General features: G+C 27.5%; 1 protein-coding gene across 1 annotated transcript; it reads right to left on the bottom strand.

Moving 5' to 3' along the window:
* Positions 1-1,446: 1,446 nt before the first annotated feature.
* On the bottom strand, positions 1,447-5,709 carry LOC103580328 (organic cation transporter protein). The gene is made up of 8 exons (XM_008562048.3): positions 5,297-5,709; positions 4,879-5,214; positions 4,077-4,324; positions 3,382-3,641; positions 2,983-3,295; positions 2,680-2,921; positions 1,786-1,961; positions 1,447-1,722 (listed from the first exon to the last, which is right to left on the bottom strand). The coding sequence occupies exons 1-8, from the start codon at positions 5,429-5,431 to the stop codon at positions 1,447-1,449; spliced, it is 1,986 nt and encodes a 661-aa protein (XP_008560270.1). The 5' UTR covers positions 5,432-5,709.
* Positions 5,710-19,083: the final 13,374 nt, after the last annotated feature.

Raw genomic sequence — 19,083 nt, 5'->3', positions numbered from 1 at the left:
TATAGAAGGATTTGGGCTACTAATGTCGTTGTCTATGATACTGACTGACACTATCGGACCGTCAGCTGATACAAAAAAATCGGATTTACAATATCATTTAACTATCCTTACTCTAATACAAATGTGACCCTTGAATGCAGCAATGCGCAGTAGCGCCATCTTGGCGCGAAATTTGAAATTTGAAATTTTACATTTTTATTAAAATTTATTTTTGTTAATAATTATATTGAGTAGGCTAAAAAGTTTATTTGAAATTTTTTATTTTCATTCACAATTTATTAATTCTAATTATTATTTTCGCGGTAAATTTAAATATTTGAAAAGTGAGTTTTTAGAAATTGGAAAGAATTCGAAAATCGTTCGTCAAAATATGATAAAAATATTTTTAAAAAAACACGCAAAAATTATGCTGCTACTGAGTTGCACTTGCACGGCCTGCTGCTGAGCTGCAGCGCATTTCGAAATGCACTCATAATAATTACTTGATATATCAAAAATTTTTAATATTTAGCAATGTAACAATTTACGTGTCTGAGCTAAAAAAAACGCAATATATTAATTATTAATTAATGAAATTGATTATTAATTAACGAAATTAATCAAAAAAATATATATTTCAAAAGTTATTATTGAAAATAAAATTATGAGAAATAATTGAAGAGTTTAATTGTAAGATGGGTCTGCACTTTTCTCTCTATGACATTCAAGTCGACGAACGGTACTGTCCTCGTTGCACTTGCGCAGTAAAAATGAAAATTTTGTCCGCGTTTTTTTCCTAAATAAATGAATGTTTTTTAAAAATGAAAACGTAGGTTGCTAGACTATGGCTTTAAGCATCGAGTTTCATTTTTAATTTTACATTTAGAAGTTTTGCTTGAGAGAAAAACGAACATAAATTACGGTAGACTCCCTTAAGTTTTATTCATCTTAAATATTTTTAAATCGGTTTCTAATCGTCATCAGGAATTGTTTAAAAAATTATGATAAATATAAAAAAAATTGCGCTCTAAAAAAATTTAATAATGAAATATTATTATGCATCGAAAAAAATTTACTCGCCTCAAAAAAATTTTTGGAATTATGAATTAAAAACAAAAATTATTTTAGGGTGAGAAAAATTCACTGAGCAAAGAATTTTTTTTTAGTCCTAAAAAAATTTTTGTTTCTACTTCATAATGCAAAATATTTCTTGCGCCAAGAAATTCTTTTTTTTCTGTGTGGTGTGACTGCAAAAAATAAAAAAAATCTTTAAACTATCAAAAAAATTTTATTTAAATTACATTTATAAATATGGACTAACATAAAATTATAATACTTTGGTTACGCAATTAAATTAACTATATACAAATATTTAAAAAAATTAAATAGTATTTTATCAGTACATTTACATCAATATTTTAATGTATAATTTAAATTAATTAATAATAATTGGATCATAAGAGAAATTTAATTTTTATTCTCTGTAAAATTAACAATTATTCCATTACCTGCGTCGACCCAGTCTTCTGAAAAAAGTTTCTCCCTCAATATCTCTTGCTCCATTATCTTATCTTCACTTCCGGTTACATTTATTTTGTAGCTTTTATCACACTTGAGATTATTCATATCTTTGAGATGGTCCGGCAAACAATGATCTATTGTTTCGGGTAACAGGAAACAAAGTATTGCAGATGCGAGACTAAAACTTCCGATGAAAATTAACGGACCGCTCAAATTATTTACCTGAAATTAATTGATTATTTTTTTTTATTTTGTAAATAACTTCAATTATTTAAATTAACTTACTAGTATTAAAATGTAGGGTCCGCTTATACCACCGATTGTTGATATTATTATGAATAATCCAAGACAAGTGCCGCGTATCACAGTAGGAAATAATTCACTTGTGTATAAATAAATTGTTGCGAGTGTACTTAAAGCTGTTACTCTTCCAAATAATAATAAAATTGTTCGAATTAAATCTAAAAAAGACAATTTTTTTATTTATACAATTCAATTTTTTTTTTTTTAATATGTCTGAAATAATAAGAAAAAGGCTTTTCAAACAATTATAGGATTTTTTTATTCACTTTGTAAAAAGAATAATTCAAATTAAAGTATTAAAATTTTGAAATTGAATAAAAAAAAACCGGAAAAGTTGTAGATTTGAAGACATGATATGAATCTGAGTAAATCAATAGATCTACTGATCTCATCTAGATCTTTTCAGATCTAATTTTTTTTTACAAAATCACGAAATCTGCAAAAATTAAAAATTTTGGATTTTTGACATTTTATTGTCATCTTTTAGCTTTGATTTGTTAAGACCTTTACAGATCTAAATAATGAAGAAAAGTAAATTTGCATGTCGATTTTTCCAAGAAAATTTTAATTAATTAAAAAAAATTTTTTTTTAAATAATTCATGATACTGAAATCAGCCGAAAATAATTTTTGAATTTTTCTAAAAAATGATAAATTAAAAAAAAAAATATTTGGAAAAATTGGACCAATAGTTTTTAAAATTTTCTATATGTGCATATTTTTAGTTTTTTTTTTTTTTAAATTAAATCGTTAATAATAAAATTCAAAAATTGTTAATTGTCTGCTAACTTCAGAATCGCAATATTTCAGAAGATTTTTTTCAAAAGTCAGTTTGAAAAAAAAAAAAAAAAATAATAATAATAATAATATTAATTACCATTCAAAAATAATGTCGTGAAAGGTAAAAATACCAAAATAGCAATTAGAAGACATATAATAAAATTAAATATTTGTAAAATAATAATCGGTAGCCGTCTTCCATGTTTTGATAATACAAAGTAAAGTCCAATGTAAATAAATAATTCAACTAAAGCATTTATAGTTGAATTGATGTGTCGATGCTGAACGACACTCGGCAGTAGATAAGACATCAAAGAATTCATCGTCGATACTGAGAGCCTGAAAAATTTTATCTTAATTAAATTTTCCAATTAATTAAATTTCAAAAATAAATATTTACCATTGACAAGTTATTATACTAATATATTTAATTAGACATCCATTTTTAAATGAGCAAAATGTTTTTTTAACTGGTTTCTCTTCGGGAAGCGATTCGATTATTTCAGTAGACTCTTTCTGTTCGATTACGACCGTTTGCTCATCGAGATCTAATTTATTTTCGATAATTCTTATTTCTGTTGAATTCTCATTGGCGGCTGGTTCGAAGATTTCACTACTATCTATATTGGGAATATTCTCAGTAACTTGGATAAATGTTTCTGTTGGGTTCGATAATCTTTTCTCTAAATTCTGCGATATCACTCGTAAGCTTACTGCAATTATTATTGAAATATTAAATTATTTTAAATAAATTTCGAGTTAAGAAATAAAAATAATAAAATTGAATTAATAAAATTACTTCGAGAGTTACGGTTTGTTGAAGTTGTGGGTGTAAGCAAATTAACTGCTTCATCTGTGTTACTTTTTTCATTGCTATCACTAAAAATTCGAGACTTCCGGTCAGATTTAACAGGAGTCACATTTTCACTATCAACTAGTTCTCGTCTTGCTTTACTCCCAAGACAACAGTTATTATATTTTATTATTTTTTCAAGTGTTATATCTGCTTCTGTTGTTTTATTACGAGCTAGTAACCATCTCGAAGAGTCTGGAATTACCCTAAGAAATAAAAAATCATTTTGTTTTTTCAAAATTAGTTAAAATTTTTTTTATAGTTAGTTCTTATATCGCTTATATCTTCTAAACTATCAGATGTAGATAAAAAAAATGAAATACTTTTTTGTAGGAAATTAAATTTCCTACAAAAAAGTATTCGATAAAATTTTTCATAGAAGTGATACTTTAGAAGATAACGATTAAAGTCTTAATTAAACCAATTAATATTTTGAATATTCGTTATCTGTATTTGCATAATTTCAATCGCGCATATCTTTTACTCTGTCAAAAATATGAAAAATTTTATAGAATATTTTTATTTAGCAAATTAAATTCTCTACAAAAAAGTATTTTGCAAAATTACTCGTAAAGTCGATATTTTAGAAGATATGAGTGATCAAAGTTACAAAAAAATTAAATCCTCTAAAAATTAATTACCAAATATAAAGTACAGTGACAGCAGTAGGTACGGAAACAGCTAATTGTAGAATTCTCCAGTCTGGAATAACGTAACTAAGTCCAGTAAGTAATAATAATCCTAATGCCCACGCAACACCCATTACCGAAGAGACCAATGTCCTAAGCTTTGTTGGAAATAATTCGAGGGCCAAAATGTACGTCGAAGTTTGCAATCCTTGTGCAAAAACTCCCTGGAGTCCTCGGAGAGCTAGAAACACCGGGTAACTCTATTCCAAAACAATAATTTTAATTTCAAAATTTTCATTAGACATTTTTGGGGCCGTTCATAAAATACGTTCGCTCAAGGAAAGAAGATTGTCGCTTACAGTGATAAGATGTAACACGAAGGTCGAGAGGTCTGAGTAAACGTGACTTCGCAACTCATCGAATAATTTTCAAAATTTATGTATCTGAAAATCGGAACGTTTTTCGTGCAACTAAATTGAAAAAAAATTATGCAATTTGTCTGCTTAAGGGTGACAATGAAAAATTGGGGGTGGCAGCAATTTCAGAAATCTAGATCCAGTAGATTTTTCTACTTTTCATTGTTTTTTTATTTTCGTCCCGCGAAAAAAGTTCCGATTTTCAGATACATCAAAATTTTGCTGTTGGTTTTTTTGAATTTCATTTTTTTGTTACGATAGAAAGTCATCTGTTTCATATTTATAAATATATAAGTATTTCTACGTATATATTTCTGTCATAGTGGGGGGAGGGTCTAAAAGTAAAATTTTGTGACGTATTTTATGAACACCCTCTTAAAAAAAATTAAAATTTTTACCTGAACTATATAAGTAGCAACAGCCATCGTACCCTGACTGTATAAACAAATCGCTAAAACCGGAAGTCGTCCAATGCGATCGACAAGAATACCCGCGATCCATGCGCCAATCGATACACCAACACAGTATGCAACAATACTATATTCTTTTAAATAACTTCGCTCACATATTAATCCCCAATCAGTAACGATACTTTTTTCACCATTTTCTGTTAAAAAATTGTATTCATTTGTCGTACATATTTTAAATGAATTTGCTTTATTTATTTCTCCTAATGTATTATTCACATATGTATTATTAATACATCCGTAAGTTTTATTTAATCCATCTGATGTCTAGAATAAAAAGTGATTATTAATTTAAAAAAAAAAAAAAAATTTTTTTTATTTTTCATAAATCAAAAAATAAAATTTTTACCTCGCAGTAAAATTTCGGGGTGTAATTATGATAAATAGTTAATGTATGACTCATTGCAACAATAATGTAATTAATACCAAGTAAAAATAATAAAATTATTTGAAAACATCCTACATTTATATCTTCGATAGACATTATTCAAAATCATATGAATTATTTATATTTAACTAAATTTTTTTTTAACTAAATCACTGCACTTATATTTTTACTTAATATTAAAAATAATTTTGTTTATTTATCTTGTTAAGAAAATTAATTAAATTTTTAAACTTTTACTCAAGTAATAAATTTTTTATGATGATAAATTTTGAGCGCGAGGAGCGAATGTTACGCGGTGGGAGTGAAGAACGGACTGAGTGAGTAGAAGCAGAGTAAGACTGCGTCCTATTCTTCGAGGACCACACAACGGAGGGATTGCCACCCCATTGCGAACGAGGACAGTAAATTAAATATATAAATAAAAAATAACTCCCTCACCCACTTTAATTAATACTCACATGTTCTACATTTCAATCATCGCTCACATGAATACTCACAATATTTCACTTAAATTTAATATTCAAATACATGACTTTACTATGAGAAAATTTTTTGAAAATTGCTGTCGATTTCAAAAAATTTCAAACTGAATAATACGGATCAGTTTTGATTTTGAAAAAAAAAAAGTAGAAAAAAAACGCTAAAAATTAAAAAAGTTCACGTATTATTGTAGTTTTCACTGTAGTAATTGAAACTACTTGAATCCTTTATTTGAGGAAACACAAAAAACATTTTTTTGGAAAAACTTGCCATTGAAATAATAAATAAATAATTGAAGAGAATAATGTTAGCGTCTCTACTTAAAAAAATTATTTAAAGTTGATTGACTTATGGGGTTTCTCGACCAAACGGAAGAAAAAGTTATAAAATCATTGTTTTTTTAATTTTTTCCACTCAAATAATTTATTAGACTGATAAAATGAAGTATATAATATGTATATAAACTCTGAAACTCAGAAATTATGAAAAATAATAATTATTTTAAGTATTTTAATTGGTCATATTATTTTTTTTTCAAAAAAAAGCGCGAATTTTAAATAAAAAAGAAAAAATTATTTCTATAAAACTAAAACTGCATATGTTTATTTGATAAACCCCATAAGCCATTGATTTATGGGGTTTCTCACTAAAATTAAAATTCTGTTACCCTGTTAATTGTTTTTAAACACTGCTTTGATGGATATTTTTATTAATTTCTATGGAGGAACATCCAAAGAACCCAAAAATGCAAAAAACCCAATTTCGAAAAAACATGACTTATGGGGTTTCTCAAATAAACGATTCACTTGTTATTTCGAAATTTTCACAATTTCGAAGTAAAGGTATTTTGCTGATATTTGAAATTAATTTTTTCATTTTTTTTTTCCAAGCCGCAGTATTTATGAAGACAAATTCATTATTCACCCGCTCAAAATTTGAATAAAAGAATTACGAGTCAGGAAGTATAAATTTCTAAACTAAAATATATATAAAATTATGAAAAAAAAATAACGAGTGAAAGAGAATTATCTTCAAATCATAGAGAGGATCAAGTTCATAAGTACTTTTGATTTTTCTTACTTCCAGGTGATGGTCGAAAATTTGTAAAAGTCAAAAAAGACGTCATATTTATATTGAAATTAAAAATTATTTTTTGAAAACCTGAAATTTAAATAATAAACTTAAACTCTCGGAATTAAGTACAGTTTTTTAAAAATGAGTTACTGTGATATTTAAAAATAATTCGACTTTAATTATAACTTAATGTTATTAATTATCTAAAAAATATATTTTAAATGAGACGAAAAAAAAATACGTTTCAATTTAGTACTAGTCTAGCAAAGCTCTAACAACTAGCGCCAACCGGACTTATTTTTACAGTAGTCTTTATAAAACTCTGTAGTACAGTTCTATATTACGCTTTAAGACTTCAAATTTTATGAGCTTTATAAAAAAATTTCTACGAGTAACAGCTTTATTTAAATTATCAACAATTTATATCCATGAAATATCAATAAAATTTTTTAAAGTTCAATGACAATTTTAGAAATTTAAAAAAAAAAGTTTACTGTGAGCTCCTAAAATATTCACTGCATTAAATTTTTAATCGGATCAAAATTTCGGTTTGAATTTCAAAAAAATTATAATTTTTCTCTAATAGACTGATTTAAAAAAGCGTAATAACTTCTAGAGGTGTTTGTTCATGGATCGTGATAGGCATTAAATACAAATGCAGATACACGTCGCGTCGCATTTAGTGGCGCAGGTGCAATACAATATAAATATATCTGTATATATATGTATAAACATTGTATGTGCAGCATTGTAGAAGCGTTGAATAGACGATAGCTCGGTCGAAGAACTCTTGGAATAGTATTTACTAGGTCCATACTAGACTGTTGCATTAAACTAGTAACTATTATATATTAAACTTGTATATATGGATGTTTTACTTTAAATGCTAAAGACCTTTTATTGATCACTACTTTTATCATTCACGTGGATTCATTTCCATTGTATTGAATTACTGTCATCTATTATGTCGATTAGCTTTATATATATATTTTAATACTAAACCTGATTTTATTTATTCAACAAAAAAAAAAAAAAATTGTAAATTATTTTGAATCGTTATTTTTAAAATTTTAAAAAGAATTTTTTTTTTTTTTTACTTCATTATTGAATTTTACCGTTGAATATTAGGGAGACCGGGGCACGACGGCCCACCCGGGGCACAGCGGCCCACTTAAGCGAGTTATTATTTCTAGCTACTATTGATCATCTAAAAAATTTTCTTGTGCCTTATCTTGAGGGAATATATGATAATTTGGTCAAAACCCACAAAAAAAAAATTTTTTTTTTCTGGGGCACAACGGCCCACTTCTGGAGAATAATTAAAAAAAAAAAATATTACCAAAAATTTTTTTCTTTTTTAATATTATTCATTTATTCTAATTTAAAAAAAAAACATTTTGAAATGATAGTTATTATTTTTTAACTTCCCCCACCCCTTTTCACTTTCTTTGTTTAGAAAAAAATTAAATTACAAAGATTTTCTATTTGAAACTCAGAAAAAATTTTAATTCCGTACGATGTAAATTTAAAAGTACCGCCAAACGATTGGTTGATGACATCAACGGTCGGTAAAGTTTTTGAAACAGTCGCTAAGTGGCGTTGTAAATGTTGAAAATAAATATGGAGTTGTACATCATATGACTATATTTGTGTTGGAGGTTCACTACAGTTCGGCGGTAAATTTTACAATTTTAATTTTACTTCTCATATTTTCTAAAATAAAAAATGGTGCGCAATTATAAATCAAAAAATACTCAAATGTCATGGAATGAATTGGCTATGGCAAAAGCTATCGAAGCAGTTAACCAAGGAGAGATGGGATATCTTGCTGCTTCAAAAGCGTTTGGAGTACCAAAAACCACTCTGAGACGCCGATCCAATTTTTATAAATTAAACAATGATATAGAGTTTGTATCATCGAAAGGTATTGAGAATCTAAAACAATTATTTTATTAATACACAGTAAAAAATTTTGCATCAATGCGTCAAAAAATTTTTATGCTAAATATTTAACATAAAAATTTTTAACACAAAATTCTTTGATGAGAATTAATTTAGCACATATTTTATAATTTTAAGAATTTTTTTAACAAATAAATTGTCAAAAAAAAAAAAAAAATGAGAAAAGAAAATTGACATTTAGAAAATAAAAAAAATAAAAAATCCAATTTTTTAGGAATAATTTTTTGGAGTAAATTAATTTATTAAAAAAAATTAAAAAATTGTCAAGCGACTGCTAACTTTAATGGATTAATTTTTTGACGCAATAATAACGTAAAATTTTTTACTTACAAATTAATTGAATTTTTTTATTTAATTGTTTAAATATTTTTAGGAAGCTAAGTGTTTAAAAATTTATCAATTATAAAAATTGTTATTTGTTATAATTATTCTTAAAATAATTTAAAATTTGTTGATTAATACAAAATATTCTTATTTTTTAAGTTGCTGTATAATTTTTAATCCCAAAAGTTTTTGTTATATTTTAGATTAGAAATTACTTGATTGTGGTTTGACAAATTTTAATTTTTTTGAAAAAAATTCTTATCAAATCATTTTTATCATAAAATTAAAAAAAAAAAAAATTTTATCAATATATTTTTGAAAAAAAAATTTTTATCAACAATGTTTTATGGAAAAAGTTTTTTGATGGTCCATTTTGCCCCGGATTTCGCTACTTAACTAAAAAAAATTAAATTTATTTTTTGACAAAATTTTTGGAGTGGGCCGCTGTGCCCCGGGTGGGCCGTCGTGCCCCGGCCTCCCCTATATGAATCAGGAAAAACGAAATTATTTATTTTTTTTTTAAATTAATTTTTTTAAATTTTATTAATTTTTAAAAAAAATTTTGAAATTTAAAAATGACTATTTTTGTCGACTTTTCCATAGAGATCAATAGATTAGTAATAAAAAAAAAATCAAAGCTATTGAGAATGCATTTTTACAAGGATTCATTTCCTTCATAATTTCTCGAGCTGTTTGAGTATTCTTTAACAGTAACGTCCGGTCTCGGACACCGTGTGTCTCATACATTCAACAATTCACATTCTCTTTATCCACCCATTCGCACATATTCCGTCTAACTTAACTTTTTTATTTTTTCTTTTTTATTTCTATCTTTCGACGCTTCCTCGTTTTCGTCTGTCGCTTCCTCGCATTATTCAACTCGATCGAACCATCGGAATAAAAAATACAAAAGTAATATACATTGTTGCACGTTCAATCTATTCCTTCAATTATTTACTCATTTTTTTTCTCAGTATTTCGTTATGTTTCATTAAATCGATAAATTTACAATTACTTTTTTTTTTTTTTTTTTTTTTTTTTTTAAATTAAACCAAGTTTTGTAATTTTTCAACTTCTCAAAGAATTTAATGCACAATAATTATTCTCTATTTCGGAAATTCACTGAGTACCAGTACTCATATTTTAAATTTCAAAGGAATTCTAGATGGATCAGTTTAGAGAAAAAAATTTTAATTAAATTGCAATAATTTATGGTATCCTAAAACATTCCCGTAACTAAGGTATGTTGTCGTAAAAATGCAGCATTTTACGGGAATGATGTGTTAATTTACGGCAAAATTACTTTCATTTACCGTGAATTATTGTTATTTAGGTAGAAGACCGCATTCCACGGCAAATTTTCAGTAAACTATGGTATTTTGGGGTAAAACATGGTAATTTACTGTAAAATAGATAATATACGGTAATCCAGATCCGCTAGGGTTGGATACTTTTTGTGAAATCGATAGTTCAAAAGATTTTTTGGAAATCGATCTTCAGTACCGTTGAATCAATGGGGCTTTAAAAATTTAGCAGTATTTGAGTAGTACGAGTAGAAAAAAATATTTTGGACGAAAATACAGTAAATGTAGTTTTTCAAGACTCCAAAAGTTTAATTAACAGGGAAAAAGTTTTTGATATTCCAAAAATTGCTAATTAATATCAGTGGCCTTTAAATTACTGATGCCTCAAGAATTAACTTGAATATTTCTGCTCGAAAATGTTTTTATTTAGGCATGTATGCAACTAACTCTGTAGTTATTGAATGGTTTGAAGACATCAATTGACATAAAAAACTTTATTAGAATTTTCTGGGGATTGATATTCGAGCTGAATTTTCTAAAATTAGGTCGTAAATTTTAGCAAAATAACAAATTTTCATCGGAGATTCGAAAAAAATATTCGAACTTTTTGTAATTATTGCATTGAATTTAAAAAAATTTTTTGGTGTCATTTAAAACAAAATTATCAGGTAATGTGAAAATAAATAAAACTTTTCAGCGCGGCAATTCAATTTTATTTGAAGTGATTTCAAATTTTGAAAAGAACATTAATTATGTGTTCGCTTGAATGAACTTAACATAATTAGTTATTCGTGAATAAACTTGTGGATAGTCTGTTTCTTCACAGAGGCCGTTCCTGAATGATACTACTCCTATCAACAAATAACAAAAGTTAAATAAATAAGTGTGAATTTATATTTTTTTTTATTAAAATAAATTAGGGTGCGGACGTAAAAAATTATGCTATCAAAATAAAAAGGGAATTGATTGTAAAATTTTTAAATGTCTATTTTGAAAAAAATTGTTAATAACAGAGTTAAAATATATTAACAAGAATTAAATCGAATTTACTTGGGTCGTTTTACTCAAAATATTTTATTTTATCACTGGGTCTTCATAAACAAACAAAAACATGAAACTCTTACCTATCACTTTCTGTCTGTTATCTTCGAGAAAATGTAAAGGGCTGCCTCTAGAAATTCCCTAAAAAATAAAAAAAAATTAAATAAACTACCATCAAATTTATAAAATCACTTATTCAAAGAAAATAAAAAAATTACCAAACAAGCATCTGTATCTTCTGCCTTATAAGGAGCACACAGCATCGTAAAAGTGATGTCTTGCGGATCATATCTTGTGTTCAACTTACAGTCAGTGGTACTGATAGGCATAACCGTAACTTCTTCTGCTCTGTAAGCATCTGAGTTTTGAACATTTTCTGAGCTGATCACAGTAGCACTCACATTAACATATTGTTTTTCATCACCTTCTGGTATACACACGGGGTTGAAAGGGGTGGAACCAGCTATGGAGATTACTGCGATATCGTTTTCCTTGGTTTGTGGCTTGTAGTTGGGATGTACTCTTATTTTTGTGACTCTGCTTTCAACCAATTGTGATGTTGCATTGTTGGGATCAAAAATCCCTGATTGGACCATCAGGTTCGCTTTATTAATTCTGCCAGATAAAATCAATATCAATAATTTATATAAGGGATTAACTTATTTACACAGAGAAAATATTCTCGTTTAAGACCATTGGAAATTTTACTATGATCGTAGGACGTTTTGCGTGTGTGTTTATTTCAATTTCCGTCAGGTGGCCAATATGGCTCTGCTTTACTATGACACCATAGCAGTTCAAACGAGAATAATGTTTCCGTTGCATTAATTGGATAATAAATAGTACCGAGAAACACAGCCTGCAGCAGTTATAAAAGCGTTATCAGATACTTTTGTGACTGTACAGGCAAAAAATCCACGGTTAAGTAATCTGCTAATCCATGGATATCGTATTAGTACTGGATCTAGGCCTTCTGCTGGTTCAATGTCATTTGGTATCCCACATACTGAACCTAAATATATATATTAATATAAATGTTTTTTATGTAAAGTAGATATATATTCTCGTCAAAATATTTATTCAGAAAGAGAAAATACAATTTTCGTTAAAGAACACTTTGTTAAACTGAAAATATGGATTTCGTTTCACTGTAAAAAAATTTTGAGTCCTCAGTGTATACGGAAAAAAAAGTAGCTCCTTGAACGATCTAAAGTGTAGCAACTCCTAGATCGTTACCACAACAAAAGCAGAGCAGTAGCCAGCTGATTTTCGTATATAATTTGTATATTTTAAATGTTATTTAAATATATTAAAAATATATCTTAGAATATATATAATGTATATAAAAGGCGGCCAAAAGTTAGTTATTGAAAATATATTTTATAGATTTCTTATGTATTTTTAACTTCCCACTCAGAAAATCGACGATTTTCAAAAATTTCGGGAAGTTATTGTTTTCACCCCGATTTTCGAAAATCGAGTTTTCATCAGATGTTGACTTTTTGAGGTCCTAGATGCTATTCTGACTATTTTCAGAATGATGTCCGAGTGTACGTGTAAACTCTTTGTAACTTTTGAATTAATGAATCGATTTGGATGGTTGAGGTGGCAATCGAAAAAGCTTGTTGGCCATTAACTTTCCTGAAAATTTCAGATCATTTGATCGAATAGACTCGAAAATATTTGCGAATTACGAAAAAAAAATTTTTTTTTTTAGTTTCTTATTGATTTCTCAGAAACGACTTATACGATCGACTTCAAAATCTAATCAGCTCTAGTACTCAATGAAACGCGTCGATTGCCACCTTAGACATCTTAATCGGTTAATTTGTTCGAGAGATATCGCGGGAGAAAGAAATGGTGAAAAGCGGTTTTTTCTAAATGTTTTCGAAATGACTGACCCGATTAATTCCAAATTTTTTTTTCATTGTTTCGTGAATATTTCAGAAATTATCGAATCGATCAATTCCAAAATCGAATCAGCTCTAGAACTTGATAGAAGCATTCGATTGCTGCCAAGAACGTCCTAATCAGATAATCCGTTCGAGAGATATCGTTGACGAAATAATAAATGTAAAATCTGTATCTGCTTTTCTCATTGAATAACATCAAATTACTAAGCAAAATAAGTCAAAATTAATATGTTTTTCTTCATATAAGTCGTTGGAAGTGACTGCTCAAAAATCATCATGTTCGCTCGTACCACAATATACTTACATGATATAGATACAACCTATCACGTAAACTTATTATTGAGATAATTATTGAACATAATTGTGAATAAATATTTGAAAAACGTTTATTCATTCATTATTTTGGATTCTAAATTTTTCAATTTTAATACAAAACGTAACTCTTTTGAGCTCGAAAAGCTCATAAAAAAGGGAAACAAAGGTATTTGCAAGCTTGAAGAGCTCAAAAATGAAATGGCACTAATTGTTTCAAACCCTCCGAGCTCGAAAACAGCGGGAAGTTTTAGGGCTGGTCCGCAGAGCCAACCGTTATCCAGATTCTTTTTGAATGTTTCTTACGGGTGTTACGAATTTTAGCAGTATCATCATCGCCTCCTAATAGTGAACCAGCTGTATCTCCAATATAAGAAACCTTAAAAATAAAAAGAATATGATAATAATCATATAATTATACTAAATAATTGTTTAACTCCATAAACATACCACATGTCCTCTTATTAAATTAATATTTGAATTAAGCACCCATGCACTCAGCAAAAGAATTATCAGAATGTACTTCATTATATATACTAATTTATCTATAAAACAAAAAAAAAAAAAAAAAAAAAAAACAAAAAAAAAAAATTAATATAACAAATTTATATAAATTTCTATAATTTATCATCACCAATAAAAATATTTTTAATAAATAATTGAAACTTGACAAAATGGCTGATTATTTTCATAGGATAGGAATATATTTTTTTGTAAAAGGTATTGAAAAATGACAGTGCACTTACCAGCAGTTTTAGCATTCGTCTCATACGTATCGTACACTAATTATTTCATTCTGCGCATTTTACAATTATATACATGGCTACCGTGATGTGACACCATTCGGCAATAATTGAGTCAACTTAATTAACATCATTTTTTGATAATTTATTTAATTTTTTTTTAAATATTGTCAGATTTTTTATTTACATTATGTTGAAATTACACTGAGAGAAATGAGGCTCCCCCCATGAAAAAATTTATAAAAATAAATATTTATTTGAAATACATAAAATATATATTTTTAATAGTTAACTTTTGAATGATTTTCGTATATATTTTAAATCTAATTATGAAAATATAAAAAAAATTCATTAAATGTATACGTAAAATTATGAAAAAAAGTGTCACTACAATGATATAAAAAAAAATGAAATATAATAACAATATATATTGTTAATATATCTTTTTTCTATCATCACACCGATTTTTTTATGTATTCCAAGATACATTTATAATATACATATTTCAATTACATTTAAAATATATAAGAAAACCGGCCAAAAGTTTGTTATTAGAGATATATTTTTTATATATATTTCATATATATTTATATTCTTTTTATAGAGGTCAAGAATACATGAAATATAACAACAGAAGATACGTCAAATATAATTATGCTTATCCATTGAACGTGAAACAGGCTTCTTTTTTTTGTCAATGAGTATAATTGATTCGTATAATTGTAGTCTAGCATAGCAAAAGTTGAAATAATATTTTAATAACTGTGTTGCGTAATTTCTTAGAAATATTACTTAGTATAACAAATTATGTTCTGGCAACTTGTGTTTTTACATTCTAGCATAAAATGTTCTATGAATCGTTTTTTTTCTTTTTTATAACGTCGGTATAGTAAAAATTAGTAAGCAATATATTTTTTGAGAAAAAAGAGAAACTCTGGTTGCAGTGATCATTATAGATGCTTTTGGACAGAGTATTTGACCCAATACTTGAAGCAAAAAATATCAAATCTGTTTCAAGAATAGTTGTTGAAACTTTTTGATACAGAATTGTAATCGACTTGAATAAGAATTTTGTGAAAAGCATTCAACCCGTATTTTATACTTCCGTGCTTCACAGGATTATTTAATTAATTAATTTAAAAATACTTCCGTATGATGGATCGTGAGGCTCAATGGTTAGATAAATTGATCGGAATTCGGTATAGGCCCAAATAGTTTAACTGGTAGGACATCCGGCGTCTTACCGAATTGGTCTGAATTCAATTCCCAGTTCAAATTCTCATTATTTTCCTCAATTTATTTATAAAATATTCATTGAGAAGATCTTTATCTTCTCTTTCCCAATCCCTTTGAACCTAATTTATCTGAAAAAGTGTGAAACGCCTATATAATTATGTCCGTGTCATACTTTTCTGCTTCACAGCATTATTTAATTAATTTAAATCAATTCAATTAAATTGATTAAATACACTGTAATATTTGTCAAAGTCTGGAAATGTATATACAGCAAATATGGCACCAAAAACTTGCGCAAGAATCTTGAATAAAAATTATAAAAATAAGTTCACGCCCCTTCTCTTTTTTTAAAGAGAAGTGAAAATTATAGCATATAGCATATAAAGATAAAAACGGACTTGTAGTATAGACGCTCAAGTTTCTGGAGTATAAATCTGGAGCAATAGCTGTCAAATTTTAGCGCAAAAAATCTATTTTGAGTCTTTTGAACCAAAGTTCAGTCAATATTATATGTCATAATGTTGATATACTCCATCTGTTGAAAATTAAAAATCTTGAAATTTTGGAACAAAATGGGCCCTCAAAATAACAAGTTCTAATGTTTGTTTTTTCTTACACCTTTTTGTTTTTCTAGTCTCCTACTATGAATTTGTAATCAATATGTGCCAAAATAAAAAATTCAAATTTGGGCGGAATGGACCCTCCAATGAATCTACTAAAATTCGATTATTATTTTATTTCATATTATAATAGTATATTACACATCAACGGAGAAAAATAGGGCATTTCGAACCAAGTGTATAACTGTCGAAAAAATTTTTTTATTTAGACGAGTTAAAAGTAAACCACAATCTCAAACAATTTGCACTCTCTAAACTTGAAACAGTTAAATTTTCACTGTTTTTCCTAGTGACCAACTAATTCACTGGAAAAAAGTGAATTTCACGTATGAATAGTGAAAATTTTACTATTTACACAGTAGATGTAAAACTTTACTTTTTAATAAGTAATAATCATTAGAACTATTTACTACTAATAACTACAGTGAATTTCCCTGTTTTCATAAGTGCATCATTTCACTGGATAAATGAGTGTATATGCACTGATTCCACTGAGAGAACAATTTATTTGAGCCAACTAAATAGATTTATTTGACTGAACAAAATCATTTATTTCATTCAAATATATATTTGGTTATAGTTAACAAATCTTGGTTGAAAAAAATTCCACTGCGGCTGGTGGCGCTATCAAATACAGATTTGTTAACTATAAACAAATCATTATTTCATTCAAATGAACCATATCTTTGTCTCAAATAAACAATAATTGGGTCTATTCAAATATGGGATATATTTGCCTGAAACAAATCTCATTTAGCTCAAATAAATTGTTCTCTCAGTGTCCAAGTGGGCGACTTTTAGCTGTGGCAAATAGTGAATATACACTGTCAATTAGTGATAATTCACTATTTTGGGTTTAGAGAGCAGGGATTCTTAAATCTTTAAATTGATCAAAAATTTTTGAGGCTCATTTTGCCCCCAAGGACCTATTTTGGCCCACTCCCCTCTTCCCTATTATTTTTTTTGAATAATTATAGAAGTTACATATAAAAATTTACATTAAAAATTAAAGACTTAAAAAATTACTATGCTAGCTTACAGTTATTGTTTTTATTTACTGCTATCCGATATTCTTTATCATAAAAAATCGTTCAAGTATTTTATTTATTGAAACATTCTTTGGCCCATGTTTCCAAAACTAAATTCCGTAAATAATTCAAACGATAATTATTTTTACAATAGATATATTTCATAAAATAATTATCTAAATTAATAACCTAATCAATTTTAGTATGACTACTTATAATATAACCCATATATCAACAAACTTAAACTTCAGAGCCCGTACATCGAACAAATATAAGAAAGAGGCCTCACGACTTGTCCTGGATGCCTTTTTTTCGTGTTATACCGTTACAAGTATCATCAATACACTCTTTATTCCTATACTACCTCTACCTTCTCTACCTCCACTGGTTGAGACTCTACCTCTTCATCAAAGTTGCTTCTTTTTTTGCCTCTTATTTACTCTTTCTCTTTTTGCCTCATGCTTAACAAACACGCTGTCATCTTTGCAATCACTAGTATTGACATTCCTCGTGTTAGAATACGTACCATAAAAAAATAAATAGATAAAGTAACGTTTAATTCGATTCCGGCCAATAAAAATAAGACAAATAAAGTGTGGAGGCAAAAGAGGAGGCTAAATACCAGTCGGTTAAGCTTTAAGTTAAAGTTAGTCAGTTTCAAGCCGGTGTGCAAGAAAGACATTATTATAATTAATTGTTATAATTTTCATAATATATTATAAATAAATAATTAAAATATATAAATAAAGTGAGTCACTATCAATCGAGTATGGGCATTGGATAATCCATTGTTTCTTACAGACAGGGAAGTGCCTTTTAAAGACCGGAATTAATATACAGGAAACTCTATCACGTCATTCATGATTTTTATATTATTATCATTCTTTTGCCTTCTTCATATTCTGTTAAAATAATCCGCATCCGTTTTATTTTACTACTAGAATACTTTTTAATTTATTTCAATTCATTTTACATAATATCGGATTTTATTCATTCAAAATTTTAATCCTGCATTTAAATTTCGGAGAATTAACTAATGATGATTAGAAAAATTATTATCATTCTTTTACTTTTCACTGTGAGTACTTTAAACGTTACCTAAGTGAAAATTATTTATAGGCTCGCTAATTTATTTTTTTTTTTTTTGCAGATTTTAGCAGAGTGTAAGAAAAAAAATACTAAGCAATTTGCACTCAGTTCCAAAGAAACAAATCCTCCTAATTTTATCAGGCTAGTGGTAATGAGACTTATTTATGGCCTGGCAAGTTCGATGGGACTGGGGGAGAGATTGGCGGGATTTTTGGGCGGAATATTTGTCCCACCTGGTGCTGATGACTACGGAGATTATGGGGACGATTTCGGTGACTACACATCGGAATATCTTTGAATGTCGTCTAGTATTGACTTGAAACTGTACCAAATAATTCATTTTTAATTATAAACTAATTTATTCTAAACACAAAAAAAAATCTCTTGAGTACAGAATTTTAAAAATAATTTGAAAAATTCTGTGACTCGATTGAATTTTGAATGTTAATTTAATAAATAGTAATTACCATGTACTTAATAAAATTAATAATAATTTTACAATACAAATTTATCTGCGTAAAATTTACTGTCTCCTATTTTATCAACCGCCGAATTATTTCGAGTATCTCGCGGCCCGTGTTACCGACTAAAGTTCAACGGCCATTTTGCCGCACGTGTTATC

The sequence above is a fragment of the Microplitis demolitor genome, chromosome 10 (assembly GCF_026212275.2).
Source record: "Microplitis demolitor isolate Queensland-Clemson2020A chromosome 10, iyMicDemo2.1a, whole genome shotgun sequence".
NCBI classification, from domain to species: Eukaryota; Metazoa; Arthropoda; class Insecta; order Hymenoptera; family Braconidae; genus Microplitis; species Microplitis demolitor.
Note: the sequence above shows the minus strand (reverse complement) of the source record. Positions and strands in the feature narration are given on the sequence as shown.